Source organism: Acaromyces ingoldii (assembly GCF_003144295.1).
Source record: "Acaromyces ingoldii strain MCA 4198 unplaced genomic scaffold FA10scaffold_1, whole genome shotgun sequence".
In the NCBI taxonomy this organism is placed as follows: Eukaryota; Fungi; Basidiomycota; class Exobasidiomycetes; order Exobasidiales; family Cryptobasidiaceae; genus Acaromyces; species Acaromyces ingoldii.
This window is the reverse complement of record NW_020290247.1, coordinates 219,186-236,479: the sequence shown is the minus strand read 5'-3', so window position 1 is coordinate 236,479 and position 17,294 is coordinate 219,186. Positions and strand designations below refer to the sequence as shown.

The following is a 17,294-nucleotide window of genomic DNA, read 5'->3' as shown; positions in this document are numbered from 1 at the left end:
GGTCTGTTCTTCTCACCTTGTCGGAGCGAGGTTTGTCGGGTCTTTGTTCCTCAAGCTTAACGGCGTCAAAGGCGGGGTCGACATGCTCTCGGCGACGAAGAGGAGTGCGCGGACCTGCATCAGGGTTGCAGGTCAGAGGAGGTCGGTGGCCACCAAGGTGAGGGTGCAGATGCAACAACGTAGAGCGCAGGCTCATTTTTCTTGTTAGGTCCATGAGGGTGGGGGACCGACGCTGCTGTCGAGGCGCTTCGTCCCTACTTCGAAGGCCGACTCTCTGTCCGGGCAAGCGCAAGAACTTGAGAGCCTCAAGCTTCTACTGAGGGGAGGCTACATCCGACAGTCATCATCGGGCATTTTCACACTGCTACCTAACGGCCTCCGACTGGCGAGAAAGGTCGAGGCCATCGTTGCAGAGGAGATGGAGAGGGTCAGTAAGGCAGAGAGCCAAGAAACGAAACATGATGCTAACGAAGGTACATCTTCAGATCGGGGCCTCACAGTTGGAGATGCCGATGCTGCTGAGCTCTTCGCTCTGGCACAAGAGCGGCCGCTTCGAAACGATGGGCAGTGAATTGTACAAGCTCACAGATCGCAGAGGCTCACAATTCGTCCTCGCTCCCACTTTTGAGGAGGAGGTGACGAACATGGTCGGAGATGAGGTGCACAGCTGGCGACAGCTTCCCGTGCGCCTATACCAAGTGACACGTAAGCATCGTGACGAACCTCGACCACGAAACGGCCTCCTTAGGACGCGCGAATTCGTCATGAAGGATCTATACACCTTTGATGCGAGTTTGGACGAAGCCAGAGAGACGTATGAGCTCGTGCGAGGTGCCTACGGGCGCATAATGACGAGACTCTTTGGCGAGCAAGGATCAGGGTGGCGTGTGGCTCAGGCAGATACAGGCGCCATGGGCGGGCAGCAGTCGCACGAGTACCACGTCGAGGACGACGCGGGTGAAGATACGCTCCTGTCGTGTGGTAGCTGCAGCTACACGGCTAACAGCGAGCTGGCTGCATCGCTTCCTTCGCGCAAAGGTGCACCACTGGAGACCGACGACGTCCAGGTGGACCTCTTTGGCTCCACCGACAGACTCGCTCACGGCTGCACCCTCGTCGCTTTTGTCAGTCCGCGGAAACGAAGAGCCAACGCAGTCAAGCTGGCGCGTCATCTCCCTGCTGGTGAAGGCCCTGTAGGAACGCTGAGACAGGGCGGGGCCGAGGTGGAGTGGGACTGGAAGGATCGGCCAGAGGGACCCATGGTTCGCTTCGACAAGCTTCGCGTCATCGTCGACTACGAGTGCGCCGGCGTCGAGATGCAGGAGCTGGACGAGGCTGTGCTTGCCGCAGTGGAGCGCTATGCCTCCGATCCGACTCTCTCGGGGCCTTCTTCGGGCCCACAGCTAAGCGATTACTTTCCCTCGCAGCTTCCAGTGGACAATGAGTTTACACCGCTGCCGTTGGAGCTACAAGACCTGAGAGAGGCCGAAGCAGGCGATGAATGCGCTGCATGTCGATCAGGAAAGCTTCGGTCGAGCAAGGCAATCGAGGTGGGCCATACTTTTCTCTTGGGCACAAAGTATTCCGAATCTCTCGATGTTGGCTTCGTCCCCAAGTCAGAAGCGCCTAGTGGGAGAAAGCCTTTTGAGATGGGCTGCTACGGCATCGGCATCACGAGAATCATCGGCGTCCTTGCTCAGCGTGCGCGCACCGCGACTTCACTCCTTGCTTGGCCCCATGCGGTCGCGCCCTTCTCCGCTTTGATTCTTTCGACGGCTGGAGGAGAGCCTGAAGGCAAAGCTGCGGCGTCGGCAACGCTTCTCTCGATTCTCAACAGCAGGGGCGGACCCAGTCGCCTCTTCTCCGATCTGGCTGCCTCCTCGGACGAGAGTCTGGGTCAAGGCACGAAGGACTTTCTTGGGCCTGATGTCCGCATCGACGCTAAGGATATCGCCTTCGACGATCGGGCAGGGATGTCGGTCGGCGTGCGACTGGCCGAGGCTGACCTCGTCGGGTATCCCCTCGTCCTTATCCTCGGTAACCACTTTGATCGCGACGCAAATGTCGAGGCTCGCCTTCGTCTCTTCTCGCCCGACGGTCAGGCTCGAGTCGAGAAGAGGTTGATCCCCTTCCGAGAGATCACATCCATTGTAAATTAGTAGTAGCATGACCACCACCTCACACACAAGCAACACCTTTTCGGTTTCACCTTCTGCCTCTGCCTCCCACTGAAAGCATTGTGTCATCTTACTTGCATTCCCTTTCTTTTGATTGCTTCTTTTTCTGATTGCAGATACTAACGTGAAGATGGTACTGTACTGTACAATGATGACCGACGACTTCTACTCGTCAAGGAACCTGACGGCTCTCTTTGACTTTTTCCGGATCTCTGGACCCCATCTCAGCAGCACAAAGGGAAAGACGGCGAGGACGAGCGCAATGGCTGCCAGGACAGAGGAGGCAACGGGCGGCGTGAGGCCGCGGTACATCTGATCGGTAAAGAGGGGAAAGCAGCCGGCAGTGATGGTGCGGATGAGCGTCTGCGAAGCCAGCGCAGACGACGCATACTCCTCGTAGGCGTCGGAGAGGTAGGCAAACGAGGCGTAATGGATTGGGTAGACGGCTGCCACCACAAAGGACAGACCGATGACGGAGACGGCCGGGTGGATCGACGTGCGGCCCGACCAGGCGTACCACAGGCAGGCGACGGAAAAGACGAGGCCCGCGACGGCGCTCCAGTAGAGCCGCGCCTCGGGCGGAACGGTGCGGCCGGCATGTCTCTGTGCAGCGCGTTGGTAGAGGTGCTCCTGGTGCAGGCTGGCGAGGAAGCCAATCCCGGCGCCGGCAACGTAGGCCAAGAGCACGGCTGAAGAAGCCAGGTTCGACCATCCGTAGCCGTACTCGAATGACGGTGGATAGCCTGCCGTCTGGGTAGGCGGCGACGAGTAGACGATGCCGGCCGATTCGACGATGAGATAGATGCAGCCAAAGGTGAAGCCGATCCAGATGGAAAAGCACGTCACGATGGGCTCGGCCACGAGGTAGAGTGACGGTCGAGAGAGACTGGTGAGTGTCTCGACGTACCAAGCTTTCATTACTTCGGGCTTGTCGAGAGGGTCCTTCTCTGCGTGTGCCGCTGCTTTCCGCCTCTGACGCCTGGCGTAGAGCGTCGAGGACCTCGTCTCCTTGCCAAAGACGAGCAAGCCCACGGCGGTGAAGCTGGCCACAATCATGCCCAGCCACGCCTGCCACCTCCAGCCGATGGGCAAAACAGCAGCGCTAATCACGGGTCCGATGCCTGTGCCGACGTAGCCGATGGCAACGTAGACGCTGAGGATGGTGCCGCGCTGCGATGGTGGAAACATATCGGCAAGCGAACCGCCAATATTGGCCTCGACGACGGAGCCTGCGCACCCCTGGATGAACCTCGTGACGATCCACGTCTCTGCATTGTGCGCCAGTGCCTGGGGAAGGTAAAAGAGGGCGAACATGGCACCGCTGATACTGTAGATGACAACCCGGCCTCTTGACTCTGACAGGGGAGCCAGGACGAGGGGCGCAATGCCCTGGGCGATAAAGTAGAGGGCGTTTCCCACAAGTAGAACCTGTCTTGTTGTCTTGAGATCAGCTGCGGCGGCCGAGGCGACGGGTGCGAAACCAGCACCATTCATGTTGACGGCGACGGTGAACAGAAAGAGCCAGGCCGCCACTCTCCACTTGATCTGCTTGTCCCAGTTGAACGGCATTTCGGGGTCCTCGAGCCATGCGTCCTTTTCCCTCTCACTGTACAGGTACGGCATTTGCACAGCAATGCCGCCGTCGACATCTTGTCGATGCCCTTTTTTGGCGCTGTCTGGTGGAGTCTGCAGCTCTTCAAACGACGAGGATGCTGGCGACGCACCGGCAAGGGGCAGCGCCGAGCTGTTGGTTGGCGTTGACCCTGTTCCCAATGGCTCCATGGCTGGAAGCGTATCAGGGAAAGACATCACGTCGCTCTGTCTGCAAAGTCAAACATGCCAGCCTGGCGAGCGAGCGGGCGAGAGAGAGAGAGACAGAGACAGAGGGAGAGATAGCGAAGGTGAGAAGAGAAGAGAATAGGTGCGGGAAACACAATGGCCGTGGATTCCTCCCTCTAAAAATAATTAACAGACACTGGGCAGGAGTGGCTTCTATCTGTGCTAATTTGACATCATCCAAGGCAAAGAGTAAGTGCATTCGCCTTCGCAAGCGGCTGCAACACCGAGGGAAGCTAACCGCGCGCGCAGACCCAAAAAAAAAATCCGTCCACAGAGCTAGCTAGTCACCGCGCGCTCTAGAAGACGAGAAGGAAAACGAAAAGAGGCCAAATGAATTTGGGTCGACATCCGAAGAGCAAGCAACCCAAGCGACAGGGCTATTTTTATATTTATTGATAATTTTTTAATATCTTTTTCCTTTTCGGCCAGGGTGGAGATGACCCGTGATCCTATTTGGAAAGAAAAGCGTCGGCCAGTCCTTGGCCGCGCCCTCTCAAAACCTACAATGGAATGTTGGCCGGTGGGTGGCTTCGATAGTGATACGGCCTTCTGCTCCGGTTGCTGCAAATGCATGTTCGCCGCGCCGCGGGGAGCAAATGGTCTGATCTTGGGCAGCAGCAGATAGCGGCCATCAAAGTGAGACTCATGGTAGCGGCAAGCTGAACCTAATGGTAGATCGAGGTTGCGCGCTTGCCGCAAAGCAGAATGTACAGTACTTGCAGCTTTCCTACAGTTCGATCAATGGAGAGTCGTAACGACTATCGCCATTCGCCGAGCTAGGTTCCAGCGATCGGTTTTGGGGACAGAAGGAATGCTTACATGGGATTCCTTGTGACAAGTCAAGTACAACGAGGATCTCAAAAAGAAGGGGGATTCTGCTTAGTCCTGCGCGAGTCTAGCTGTTGGCCGGCGCGAATCGGTTCTTTGCGGCGTAGCCGACAAAGGTGTCCTGGGCGGCGTGCGTGCCCTTGAGGACAAGCCTGAGCATCCACGTTGGCAGGACCTGGACGAGCGGCTGAGCGATGTGGAGTGCTGCTGGGAGCATGACCGTCTGAGACCGGTCAGACTCGAGCGTGCTGACAATGGCCTGCGAGACATCGTCGACGGTGAGCGTGGGCAGCAGGAATTGATCCCTTGTCGGTGCCATACGACCGCGCGTCATCTCCGACTCGACCTGTGCGAATCCGTTAGTTTGCTACATTTCAAAGTGCAAGATAGGGAGAGAGGGAGAAACGCACCATGAGAGGACAGACGACGGAGTTGCGGACTTTGTTCGTCTTGTGCCAGACATCGAGCTCGAAGCCAAGCGTCTGGCTGAGCGAGTAGACGCCAGCCTTGGATGAATTGTAGGACGCATTTCCGGGCAGGGAAATGAATGCAGCGCCACTCGCAATCAGGAGAATGTGGCCGCCAAAGCCGTTTCGCGGGCGCTGGCCTTCGCGCCGGGCGGGCTTGAACTTGGCCGAGTCCTTGGGCGGGTTCGCGAGAATCGACTGGACCTCGACTTCCTCGTCGTAGTCGGCCAGCATGTCCTGGCTAAACACCTTGACAAAGTTGTAGGTGCCCGACAGGTTGATGTCGTGCAGCTTCGTGGCGTACGACGACGGAAAGAGGTGAGGTGGGTCGCAGACAAACGAGTGCCTCGCCAGCCCAGCGGCAGAGACAACCATGCTGTACAACGCCTATGATCAGCTTCTCATTCTTTGCTAGTGAAGAAAAGGGAATGAAAGAAAAGGGGAGACTCACGTCGGGAAGCCGAGCTCGCGAAGAACCAGCTGCCTGGCCTCTCGCAGGGCCTCTTCGTCGGTGACGTCGCACTTGACGTACAGGTCCTCCTTTCCCAGCGTCGACTTGTCCGCCATGTCGATTGCGACGACGCGGGCGCCACGCTGCTTGAGCTGGACGACGACGGCCTCGCCAATGCCCCGTGCGGCGCCGGTGACAACGACGACGTGCTTGCTCCACTCGATTTTGCGCGCATACAGAGCGCGGTCGACGATGAGGCGCGTCAGCGTGCGCTGGAGCACGCCGACGAGCGAGACGACGAGGTAGAGGCGGATCCAGCGCTGATCCTTGACCACGTCGTACAGTCCCTTGATGAGGGTGCGAAGGCGGTCGGTGAGGCGGGGCTCCACACGAGCATCCTGCAGCGCCGCATAGAGCTGGTCCGGCCGGGCGCGGTAGGCAAAGAGGAGCGCGACGAGCGGGGCGACGCGCGGGCTCAGCAGCGGCCACAGTGGGCGCAGGGCCGTGTCGATGTTGAAGTGTCCCTTGGGCATCCTTGTGTGGCTAGCAGACGGGGCCCCGCGAGATCGTCGTCGTCGTGGGTGGTGCGTGCGTGCGTGCGTGCGTGCGTGTGAGAGCCCTTTCTTCGGCTTAGCGGGACGCGTCCTGGCCCGGTGCGAGAGGGTCCCACAATCTGGATTTATATAGCTAGAACTGCTACGACACTGTAAATAGCAAGCTGCAAAGACACATAGCAAGGCTGGCAGGCAAGCGCAGCAACTTGAGACGCACAGAGATGACAAGGCAAGAATCGACATAGCATTCAGGCAACTAAGCTACGTAACTAGCAGCCGCTACTTGCGGTCCGCAGGCGGCGTCTGGTCGACAAAAGGCATGCTGAGCGCGGCAAAGGCCTTCTTTCTGCCTTCGTTGAGCATGCCAAGGAAGCCGGCATTGGCCGAGTCTGTCACCCTATTGTGGTCCCACTCCTCGACGTGCTTGAGAATTTTGCCGGAATTGTCGCGCTCAATGGTCAGGAGGCTGTTCATGGTCTTGAACGGCTTGGCCGATGGGTCCTTGTCACGGTAGTACGTCACGTCCTGATCGACGAGCATCGACCTGGACCGGTCGAGCGTCGAGCTGGCTGGCTGCTCCAGCACGTTGAACTTGTCAATCGTGGAGCGAGGAAAGAGGGCGGGGAGCGCGTTGAACTGCGCTCGAATCTTGTCCACGCCCTCGGCGATGCTGACGGGATCGTGGAAGACGGCATTTGTCGCGTAGACGGCGTAGCTGCTCTCCTTTGGCTCGCAGCTGTAGAGCTGGTTTGACGTTGGTGCGCAGGCAATTGGCCAGTCAGTCAAGGAGATCCTGTACCATTATGACAGGTGCCGCACTACTCACATCCTTGAGTGCGCCGACGATGGCCTGCTCCTCGGACGTGGGCTGGCGCGTGGCGAGCGACTTTGTCTCTTCGGGCGTCAGGCCGGACGCGTTTGCCTTGGACGACATGGCTCGAAGTGCGGGGGCTGGGTTGAGATGGGAGACGACGGCAGAAAGACGTTTCGCAGAGTTCATCAAATTTGGTGAGGTGGGCGTGAGGGGTAACTATGCTTCTTGAAGCCAGCCGGCAGGGTTAAGTAGTAGTGTAGGGTCACCTTTCTCCACCCTTCTCATGTCAGCTCAGCGCTTGTGGAGATAGACGGATCTTCGAAAAAGGAAGCAGACCCTGAGCTTAAAATTTAATGCATCTTGCCATGACGTACTGTACCTGAACGTGCTTTTCCCACTCCTTTCTCGAGGACATGGCGAGACTTACGTCGCCGCTGGTCATGAAGCTCGCAGCAGCTTTGACTGGAGATTGATGCACACGCGCGTGCGCATCGTAAAAAATGGACGGCGGAAGTGATTGAGGCGCAGCGCTCCGATTTGGAACCCCGAAGACGGGCGGGTTGGATGAAAAGGAGGCGGGCGGCGGGCGGGCCGTGCCTGCTTCGCACGACCCCCCGGTGCAATACGCCCAGCCCGACCGACGACTGGTGTCCCTTCTAAGCAGAGGGGTGGAAGCAAAGGGATGCGCTATCTCTCCAACTACCACGTCGGCGACAACGGCGACTGCACCGACGACGACGACGAGGGAAAGAGGACGAGGTCGAGGACGAGCATGGGGGAAGCACCTGCGTCTGTGCATCTCGTCGTCGTCTTGCGAGAGGAGACAGTGAGCGCCAAGACAAGGACGCCGCAGGTCCGCGTCGAGGAAGAGTATGTTTCAATCAAGAGCGATGAGGAGCTCAGCCCACCCTCGACGCCGGCGACAGCGACAGCAACAGCAGCAGCAGCAGCAGCAGCAGCAGCAGCAGCAGTGATGGTCAAGCCCATCGGCACGCCTGAGATCAGAAAGATGCTCGACTTCGATCGCATGATTGAGCGGTGCTCTTTTCCCAGCAGCCAAGACCAAGACGATGGCTTGGAGCCACAGACGGCGGACATCAGCGGGCTGAGGAAGATTGTCATGGGCAACGAAAGGGCCAAGATTGCAGAGCAGCGAGGGATGAGCAGCGTCAGCGACGGATACCACGCCCACATGCCCTGGGAAGCATCGGACGCGTGGAACCACGTCCTGGATCAAAGCGACCGCCAGGCATCCGAACGCATTTCTCGGTGCCGAGCTGCCTCTGTTACCGGTGCTCCCAGTGACGCGCCTCAGCAACGATCCAACAAGGCCAAGAAAACGGTTACCCCAACGACTACTCGTTGGCCGTGGACCCAGACGCACCTGCGGCAGGCGCCTCGAGGGCAACAGCAGGGTATAGGTGCGCGAGAAAGCAGCAGCGGCAGCAGCAGCGAGCTCGAGGAATTCCCATGCAGGCGGTCGTTGAGCGACTACGCGCGTTCCGCCGAGACGTCGCAGGAGAAACTGGCCGGGCCAGTAGTTGCGCCGATCATCAAGACGCTCAAAACGCCATTCAAGCGGTCATGCGAAGAGCTGCGAGACTATGTAGACGTTATGCGATCCGTGGCCCGAGACTCTTCGACATCGTCTCCACCCAGGCACAGTCTAAGTCAGAGCCAGAGCCAAATTTACATCAGCGCGCCACCACCGGCCGTGGTAAAATCGAGCGTGTGCAAGGTCTCGCAGACTCAACCGACAGTCACGCCTGGCGCTCAGCTTACGACGGCAAATCTACATGGCACCAACACAGCGGCCAGAACGGCAGAGTAGGTTCCTGGACGACTCTCCCCTCCCAAGAGTGCTTCTTGACACAATCCTCTCCTTGCAGCAGCTCTACGAGCAGCCCAACCAAGCCTGCATGGTCGAGAGACCGTGATGCCACCGGAGCAATTGACCTCACAAAGGCAAAGATGAGGGTGAGTCGTCGTCGCTCTTGGAGGCTTCAGCGTGCAGCTGACTTGTCTCTTCCACGTCTTGACAGCTCGACTATCCGACGGGTGAGTAGGAGAGCAGGAAAGGGCTACGAGGAAAGTGGCCTGTATGCTGACAGAAGGACGAAAGGCTATGAAGGCTTCAACGAGATCCTGCCACCGCCGCCTGAGCGGAAAAAGATGCGCAAAGAATCTATTCTTGGGCGCAAAAAGAGCACGGTCATTGACAAGGACGCATTGGGCGAGGAGAAGCTCGAGCAGCGACCGGTCAAGACGCTTCACTACTGGAGGCTCCACCCTCCACTCGACTACGACCCGGCAAAGGACCGTCTTGCGCAGTCCAGAGGTGCACTGCAGTATGGCCAAGCCGTCTTCAAAGTCAAGGTCGAAAAACCCAGCTGGACGACGATCAGCAAGCGCTACGAGAGCCCCATCAAAGTGTACGACGGCCAGACTGGGGTGGGTAGCTGTGCCGTGCTGCATCAGTCCTGCGCCAATGACTGACGAAGTGACCTCGATTCAGCAATGTCTTATGGTTTGTAAGCCGCACGGCAAGCGCCAGGGTTGGCTTAGCAAGGGCTCGGAATGGACAATCGAGAACCAGCAGACGCAGGCCCTTACCTTTTTCTCTGAATCGGGTGATACCGATGACTACTGCCTCCTCATGGAAGACGGCCAGAGCTGGAGGCCCTACGGTCCTGACCGCGACATTCGCATCCGTCACTGTGAGTCTTCTCGTTTCTCATCCTCCAGCACCATACTCTTCACTGGCCCTGGGATGGAAGTCCTCGTCAGGCGGCTAACGAAATAGACGCCTCGTCTCAGCCAACGCTTCGCGTTCCCGGAAAGCCCCCATTGTGATCCAGTACACGGCCGATGAAGGGAGATTCGGCACGCTGCGCCTGGGCCTGGTTGCGCCTGAGGCTCTCCTCAACATCTGGGACTACTACGGGCTCCCGGACGAGTATTCAGAATACCTCCAGCCCATCTCTAGAGAGAGCGTCTGCGACCAGGAGCATCCGGCGATGGCACCCTGCGAAGCTGGCGAGAGCACACTCATGCGAGCCGCCCATGCCGTCGCAATCTTCGAGGTTGTCAATGCGCTGAGAGATGAGTGCTCGCAGGGCGCAGGGAGGTCCAGGCGAGACGAGAGGGGAAGGCTCGACATCATGCCAAGGGAGGACTGATCTCGCTGGCCTAGCCATTAACAATCCCTTAGGACCACAATGGTGATGACAACAATCGTGACGATACTCTATCTTTCCAATAATCATCCATCCGTAATAATCACCACCTCATCATTACTTGCTTCAGAGAGTGTGTGTGTCTGACCCATGAGAATTTTGGTGGTTGCCCTTCGTAGAAAGACGTGAAAATCGTACAGAGGGAGAAAGGAAGGCCCATTTAGGTAAGGAGGGTAAGCCGGCTCGAGACCTCTGCCTGAGCGCGAACGACATTCGCGAGGTAAGACACCATGAGAACGTCCTGGAGGTGGCTGTTGAAGAGCGTCTCGAGCTGGCTGGCACCGCCGTCCTTTGTGTCTGCCACCGCATTTCCGATGGGGACCGTGGAGACGGCGTCCATGACGTAGCGGCCCACGACGGGATCGCCCCTTCTTTTCCCTTCGAGAACCTCGCGCACGTACTGGAGGACCCGTCGGAGCTGCGCCTGCACAGTCTGCAGCGACGCGGCCAAAGCATCCATGTCGTTCATGAGTACGCCAGGGCCCGTGCCGACGGTGCTACCCGTGGCGCCCGATGACGAGCCCGCAAGGAGCGAGAGGGATGGCCTCTCGGACGGCGCGGCCAGGAGCGTAACGGGAAGGGGGGTAAAGACGGCATTCTCGGCCTTTGGTGTGAGGCCGACGGGAGAGCTGACGTATGCCCTGACGCCCATGTCCTCCCGCACGTCCGTATCGACGGTCAGGTGGACGGCCTGGTGAGGTGCCGTCTCCCTCGAGTAGTAATCCTGGATAAGCGACGTGTACATGTTGAGGTTGGGTCCCGTCGCATACCATCCGACAATGACCTCCTCCGGGTTGACGCGTTGGTGAAGCTCGTACATCGTCCTGTGGTACTCCATGTCGACTTGTACCTGCTCCCTGGTCTCGTGATGCGGAACAGCAAAGCAGCTCCGGACCTCGACCTCGCCCTCGCTTCTTGTCCCCAGCAGTGTTCCAATCACCCTCTTCGAGGACGAGGGCGTTTGCTCCTCATCCTCGTCTTCAGCCTCCTCGGGGTCTGACCGGCGGAGAAAGTGGTCAAGAATCGAGAAGAGCGCGACGGGGTGCACCTGCACGCCCGAGAGCGAGCGCGAGTGCAGGATGCCCGCCGAGGCTGATGGCGGGAAGTTGAGATAGAGCGCCGAGTCGGACGGTGCACCTCCGAGTCCCATCTTGTCGCTGTAGTCTTGGAGATGTGAGGGTTTCGAGGGGGGACGCGGACGAAGAAGAAACCAAAATGATTGACATTGACACGTGACGAATACAGCACGTGGAGATTTAAAGCTTGGAGGCTTGGATGGCTCGAGCCTGTCGCTGGGCTGTTTCTGACTAAGCGACACACGTGCAGCTCTGCTTCCTGGAGATTTTTTTTCCCAATGCCAATTTGAACTTCGCCAGGAAGAAGGAAGATCGGACTCTCGGCCTCACAACTCGTCGACGAAGCGTAGCCGCAGGAGGAACAGAAGAGGGGAGCAAGGTTGCCAAGATGTCGATGGACACGACGCGACCGATGCCGTCGTACCTCGGCGAGGCCTCCTTTTCGTTTCTCTCCAGCGAGGAGATCCTGAGCATGTCGGTCAAGCAAGTCGTCAATCCCGTGCTGCTCGACAACACCAACACGCCGACAAATGGCGGTCTCTATGACCCCGCCTTTGGCCCAATGAGGAAGGACGACATCTGCCAGACGTGCCACCAAAGTTCGATGCAGTGCCCAGGTCACTTTGGCCACATCAGCCTGCCCTCGCCCGTCTTCCACCCGCTCTTCATGACGAACACGCATGTACTGCTCCGGGGCATCTGCTTGTTCTGTCACAGGTTCAAGCTGACCCTCGTCCAGCGTGCGCTGTTTCAGGCACGGCTTAGGCTGCTGGACTATGGGCTTGTCAAGGATAGCGAAGACATGGCGGCGGCTCGGCCGAAGTTCCAGACACACTTCGCTGATGGCGAAGAGGCTGACAAGATGGAGGAGGACGACGGAGATGGCCAGGTCGAACAGGGTGGACAGCCCGTCGAGTCGATGGCCGACTTTGCCAAGAGAATAGCGAACGAGACGAGGGAGCTCATTAGAAACGCCGTAGAGAAGGACGGGGCGAGGAAGGGCAAGGACGCGTCCGATGCAGTCTATGCCGCGCGAAAGCGGGTCGTGGCGCAGTTCCTCGCAGCGCTTGGCAAGCCAAAGAGATGTCCGAGCTGCAATGCGTGAGTGCCACTGCTCCCTTTCTTCAGCGTTCTTGAGAGATTCGATAGCTTACCCCGAGATAACATACAGCATTGGGCCCCGGCTGCGAAAGGATGGCTTCATCAAGATCGTCGAAAAAGAGCTTAGTCAGAGAGAACAGGCCATTCATGAGGCCATGGGCATCCGAAGACCCGATGCCGTGGCCATTGTTGCGGGCAAAGCTTCTGCACGGGATGAAGGGAGAGCTAAGGGCGGAGTCGACAAGGCAAAGCTGAGCGAAGCCAGGAAGCAGAGCAAGCAGTCCAGCGAGGCGACGAGAGTCATGCCGCCGCTAGAGTGCCGAGCGAACTTGCGATTGGCTTTCGCAAGAGAGGCCAGGCTGTGCGCTCTCATTTTTGGGAGCGAGGACGCCAAGAACGCAACCTCGAGCAGGTCCACAATCATGTCGAGGGCCGACATGTTCTTCATGGACGTCATCTCAGTGACGCCTACCCGCTTCAGACCAGCCAGCGTCATGGGCGAACAGACGTTTGAGAACCCGCAAAACGAGCTTCTGACCAAGGTCATCCGAACCAGCGCCGAGGTTAAGGTGTGCACCGACAACCTTGCGCTGGCCAGCAACAAGAAGGCTATGGAAGAGCCCGGCGCCGAGCAAAAATTGATCACGTTTATGAATGCACTCATGAATGCCACGATCCAGCTCCAAGTCGATGTCAACTGCTTTATCGACTCGAGCAAGAACCCGAATCCGGTCGCCCAAGGTATGGAGCCGCCTCCGGGTGTCAAGCAGGCTCTCGAGAAGAAGGAAGGCCTTTTCCGAAAACACATGATGGGCAAGCGAGTCAACTACGCCGCCAGGTCCGTCATCTCGCCCGACGTCAACATCGAGACAAACGAGATTGGTGTGCCGCCCGTCTTTGCGAAAAAGCTTACCTTTGCCGAGCCAGTCACGGTGCACAACGTCAACTTCTTGCGGCGCCTCGTCATCAACGGGCCAAGCGTCTATCCAGGCGCTGTTGCTGTTCGAGGCGAGGACGGATTCGAGACGCTGCTGGGAAAACTTACTCTGGAGCAGAGGACAGCGTTGGCGAATCAGCTCCTGACACCTCAGGGCGACGTCTCCCGACATGCCAAGGGCACCTTTGCTGGTCTGGGTGCGCCAACGAGCACACCCTCGTCGAACAAGAAAGTGCTCCGCCACCTCCTCGACGGCGACATTCTCGTCATGAATCGGCAGCCGACACTCCATAAGCCGTCAATGATGGCCCACAAGGCGCGTGTTCTGACGGGCGAAAAGACGATTCGCATGCACTACGCAAATTGCAACTCCTACAATGCCGACTTTGACGGCGACGAGATGAACATGCATTTTCCTCAGAGTCAAGCAGCGCGAGCAGAATGCTACAACATTGCCAATACCGACAACCAATACCTTGTCCCCACGAGTGGGAAGCCCCTGCGAGGTCTAATCCAGGACCACGTCGTGGCTGGCGTGTGGATGGCGTGCAAGGACACGCTGTACACAAGGGAGGAGTACCAGCAGCTGCTCTATGGCGCCCTGTGGACCGAGGACGGCTACTCGGGTGTCGAAGGACGAATCATGACGCTTCCGCCAGCCATCTTTAAGCCGAAGCCGCTCTGGACTGGCAAGCAGGTCATCTCGATGGTCCTCCTCAACATCAAGCCACCCAAGGCCGAGGGTCTGAACCTCGATTCGAAGTGCAAAGTTGGAGGCGACTACTGGGGCAAGGCAAACATGCAAGAAGAGGTCGTTGTCATCCGCGACGGCGAGCTCCTCACTGGCGTCCTCGACAAGTCCCAGATCGGTGCTTCGTCGTACGGTCTCGTCCATGCCGTCTTTGAGCTGTACGGGCCAGAGGTGGCGGGCAAGTTGCTGAGCATCCTCTCGAGGCTCTTCACAAAATGGCTTCAGCACAATGCCTTTACCTGCCGGATGGACGACTTGATGCTAAGCGGCAAGGGCAACGACTCGAGGCGGGATATTCTCAAGAAGGAACGCGACGTAGGCAAGGAAGCGGCTCTGGGCAATGTCGGGCTGAAGAAGGAGGGCGAAGAAGATGTGAAAGACGACAAGGAGGTGGATCACAACCTTCGCATCCGGCTTGAGGAGGTGCTCCGCGACGACAACAAGCTGGCCGCCCTCGATGCGTCGATGCTGGCCGCTTCGAGGGAGCTCAGATCGTCGGTCATCTGGGCCTGTATCCCCGATGGCCTCCTCAAGGTCTTTCCCGACAACAACATGCAGATGATGACTGTCTCAGGAGCTAAGGGCTCTCCTGTCAATGTCTCACAGATCTCATGTCTCCTCGGGCCGCAGGAACTCGAGGGCCGCCGTGTGCCAGTCATGGTGAGCGGCAAGACCCTGCCCTCCTTCAAACCATTCGACACTTCAATTCGAGCGGGAGGGTTCGTGTCGGATCGTTTCCTGACGGGCGTACGGCCGCAGGAGTACTACTTCCACTGCATGGCGGGTCGAGAAGGTCTCATTGACACGGCCGTCAAGACGTCAAGATCCGGCTACCTGCAGCGCTGCCTCATCAAGCACCTCGAAGGCATCTCTGTCCAGTACGACAACACGGTGCGCAACTCTGATGGCACCCTGCTCCAATTCCACTACGGCGAAGACTCACTCGATGTGGTCAAGAGCACCTATCTCGACAAGTTCGACTTCACCGCGCAGAACTTCGAAAGCTTCAACAGGCGCTACAATGCTGCCCAACTGCAGCACGTCACCGATGAGCACACGGCGAGCGAGTACATGCGCAAGGCGCTCAAGAAGCCACATAAGTATGCGCCTGTCATTGATGTCTACAGCCCCTCGACGCACATCGGCTCGATGGCGGAGAAGTTTGCGGAAAAGATTGAGAAGTACATCAAGGACAACCCCAAGGGCTTGTTGCAGGACAAGAAGAAGAGAAAGAAGGAGGAAATGGATGACGACGAGGGGGGGAACAAGGCAAAGATCGGCAACGAAAAGGCAAAGATTAACAAGGACCTCTTCCGGCTTATGAACCAGGTCATGTACCATCGTGGCCTCGTGGACCCTGGCGAAGCCGTCGGTCTTCTTGCGGCGCAGGGTGTGGGCGAGCCGTCGACGCAGATGACTCTCAACACGTTCCACTTTGCTGGTCACGGTGCGGCCAACGTCACGCTGGGTATTCCGCGCTTGAGAGAAATCGTCATGACGGCGTCGCAAAAGATTAAGACGCCCATCATGAACCTACCTGTGCTCGAGGGCGTCAACGACGAGAAGAAGGTCCTCTTCTGTAAAGATGGCAGTCGACTCCTGCTCAGCGAGGTCGTCGATCGGGCAACGGTCACGGAGCGCATTGCGCCAAAGACGGCAGAGACAGGGTACAAGCGCAAGAAGACATACACGATTCGGCTGGAGTTCTTCCCTGCGGAGGAGTGCAGTAGGGAGTACAACATCGACACGACAGACATCCTCACGGGCATCGATGCGACGTTCGCACCATTGCTCGAAAGGGAGGTCCTCAAGGAGCTGAGGCGCCTGGAAAAGGACAGGATCAGCCAGAGAAAGTCAATCGGCAAGGGTCAGCGATTTAGCGAAGGGGGCGAGGGTGCAGACCAGGACGACGAAGACTTGGGCGGGAGCGCAGCGTCGAAGGGTCGGAGCAAGGGAAAGATGCCCGGAAAGCAGCTTGGCAAGCCCGCTGCCCAGCAGACCGCCGCTGATGCGGACGATTCTGACGAGGAAGGAGGTGAAGCGGAGGACGGCGTTGATGGCGATGCCGACGACGCCAAACGCAAGCGAAAGTCGGGCGCCCATGTCTCCTACGATGACGATGAAGATGACGATGACGATGAAGATGACGATGACGATGATGCGTCGCTGCCTGCTGCCGATACGGAGGAGAGCATCGACGCGGCCTTTGCATCGTCTGGTGAAAAACAACGCAAGAAGAAGGACACGCATTTCAACGCCGACCGCGAGATCATCGACAAACAGGTGCGAGACCTCGACGACAAGCTCAGAGAAATGAGCAAATTCATCACTTCATTTAGGTTCGACCGCAAGAAAGCTGCATGGGCCGAGTTCGAGCTCGAGCTCTCGACCGAGTCCGAGAAGGTTCTCCTGATCAACGTCGTCGAGCGCGTGTGCCGCATGTCGGTCATTCATGAAATCGCCAATGTTTCACGCATCCTCAATCCTCCCAAGCCCAAGCCGGGCGCCAAGCAGGAGCACGTTCTGACTGCCGAGGGCATCAATCTGCCGGGCATTTGGGACTTTGGCTTTGGCATCATTGACATGTCAAGGATCACGACGAACGACATTGGTGCGATCCTGCACACCTATGGCGTGGAAGCTGCGCGCGCTGCCATCGTAGGCGAAATGTCGGCCATCTTTGCCACATACGGTATCGATGTGTCGATGCGACACCTCCAGCTCATTGCCGACTATCAGACGTCGCAGGGCGGCTTTCGACCCTTTTCGAGGGGCGGCATCGCCGATGCTTCATCACCCTTGGCCAAGGCTTCGTTTGAGACGACGATGGCTTTCCTTGGCACGGCGGCGCTGCACCACGAGCACGACGACCTCAAAGGGCCTTCAGCCAACATTGTTGTGGGCAGACCGGTCAAGAGCGGCACCGGTGCTGCCGACCTATTTGTTTCTCTGTGATTGCCTCTCGCTATTTGCTGCCGGAAAGAACCGTCTTTGTTACACATGCATTTTTCTCTCTTCATCAATGTCAAGTTCTACCACATCGTCTGTCGTCCGCCGAACCAT

General features: G+C 58.1%; 7 protein-coding genes across 7 annotated transcripts; 3 read left to right on the top strand and 4 right to left on the bottom strand.

Annotated features, from left to right (window-relative positions):
- The first annotated feature begins 29 nt into the window (after nucleotides 1-29).
- On the top strand, nucleotides 30-2,207 carry FA10DRAFT_246594 (class II aaRS and biotin synthetase). The gene is made up of 3 exons (XM_025519417.1): nucleotides 30-157; nucleotides 209-427; nucleotides 486-2,207. Exons 1-3 carry the CDS (start codon nucleotides 83-85, stop codon nucleotides 2,157-2,159), a joined length of 1,968 nt encoding a protein of 655 aa, XP_025379905.1. The 5' UTR covers nucleotides 30-82; the 3' UTR covers nucleotides 2,160-2,207.
- Nucleotides 2,208-2,261: 54 nt separating this feature from the next.
- FA10DRAFT_263463 (MFS general substrate transporter) lies at nucleotides 2,262-4,122 on the bottom strand. Its single transcript, XM_025520231.1, has one exon. It carries the CDS (start codon nucleotides 3,984-3,986, stop codon nucleotides 2,343-2,345), a length of 1,644 nt encoding a protein of 547 aa, XP_025379904.1. The 5' UTR covers nucleotides 3,987-4,122; the 3' UTR covers nucleotides 2,262-2,342.
- Nucleotides 4,123-4,911: 789 nt separating this feature from the next.
- Nucleotides 4,912-6,295, bottom strand: FA10DRAFT_226004 (NAD(P)-binding protein; the record flags this gene model as incomplete). Its single annotated transcript, XM_025518668.1, has 4 exons — nucleotides 4,912-5,190; nucleotides 5,255-5,446; nucleotides 5,516-5,687; nucleotides 5,763-6,295. 4 exons carry the CDS (start codon nucleotides 6,293-6,295, stop codon nucleotides 4,912-4,914), a joined length of 1,176 nt encoding a protein of 391 aa, XP_025379903.1.
- A 300-nt stretch (nucleotides 6,296-6,595) lies between these two features.
- On the bottom strand, nucleotides 6,596-7,250 carry FA10DRAFT_224696 (hypothetical protein; the record flags this gene model as incomplete). Its single annotated transcript, XM_025518620.1, has 2 exons — nucleotides 6,596-7,060; nucleotides 7,143-7,250. The coding sequence occupies 2 exons, from the start codon at nucleotides 7,248-7,250 to the stop codon at nucleotides 6,596-6,598; spliced, it is 573 nt and encodes a 190-aa protein (XP_025379902.1).
- A 249-nt stretch (nucleotides 7,251-7,499) lies between these two features.
- On the top strand, nucleotides 7,500-10,359 carry FA10DRAFT_263460 (hypothetical protein). Its single transcript, XM_025520230.1, has 6 exons — nucleotides 7,500-8,957; nucleotides 9,020-9,107; nucleotides 9,173-9,188; nucleotides 9,253-9,581; nucleotides 9,646-9,847; nucleotides 9,948-10,359. The coding sequence occupies exons 1-6, from the start codon at nucleotides 7,813-7,815 to the stop codon at nucleotides 10,307-10,309; spliced, it is 2,142 nt and encodes a 713-aa protein (XP_025379901.1). The 5' UTR covers nucleotides 7,500-7,812; the 3' UTR covers nucleotides 10,310-10,359.
- Nucleotides 10,360-10,374: 15 nt separating this feature from the next.
- FA10DRAFT_235807 (Mov34-domain-containing protein) lies at nucleotides 10,375-11,516 on the bottom strand (the record flags this gene model as incomplete). Its single annotated transcript, XM_025519045.1, has 1 exon — nucleotides 10,375-11,516. One exon carries the CDS (start codon nucleotides 11,514-11,516, stop codon nucleotides 10,527-10,529), a length of 990 nt encoding a protein of 329 aa, XP_025379900.1. The 3' UTR covers nucleotides 10,375-10,526.
- Nucleotides 11,517-11,744: 228 nt separating this feature from the next.
- Nucleotides 11,745-17,276, top strand: FA10DRAFT_246579 (beta and beta-prime subunits of DNA dependent RNA-polymerase). Its single transcript, XM_025519416.1, has 2 exons — nucleotides 11,745-12,543; nucleotides 12,614-17,276. The coding sequence occupies exons 1-2, from the start codon at nucleotides 11,831-11,833 to the stop codon at nucleotides 17,184-17,186; spliced, it is 5,286 nt and encodes a 1,761-aa protein (XP_025379899.1). The 5' UTR covers nucleotides 11,745-11,830; the 3' UTR covers nucleotides 17,187-17,276.
- Nucleotides 17,277-17,294: the final 18 nt, after the last annotated feature.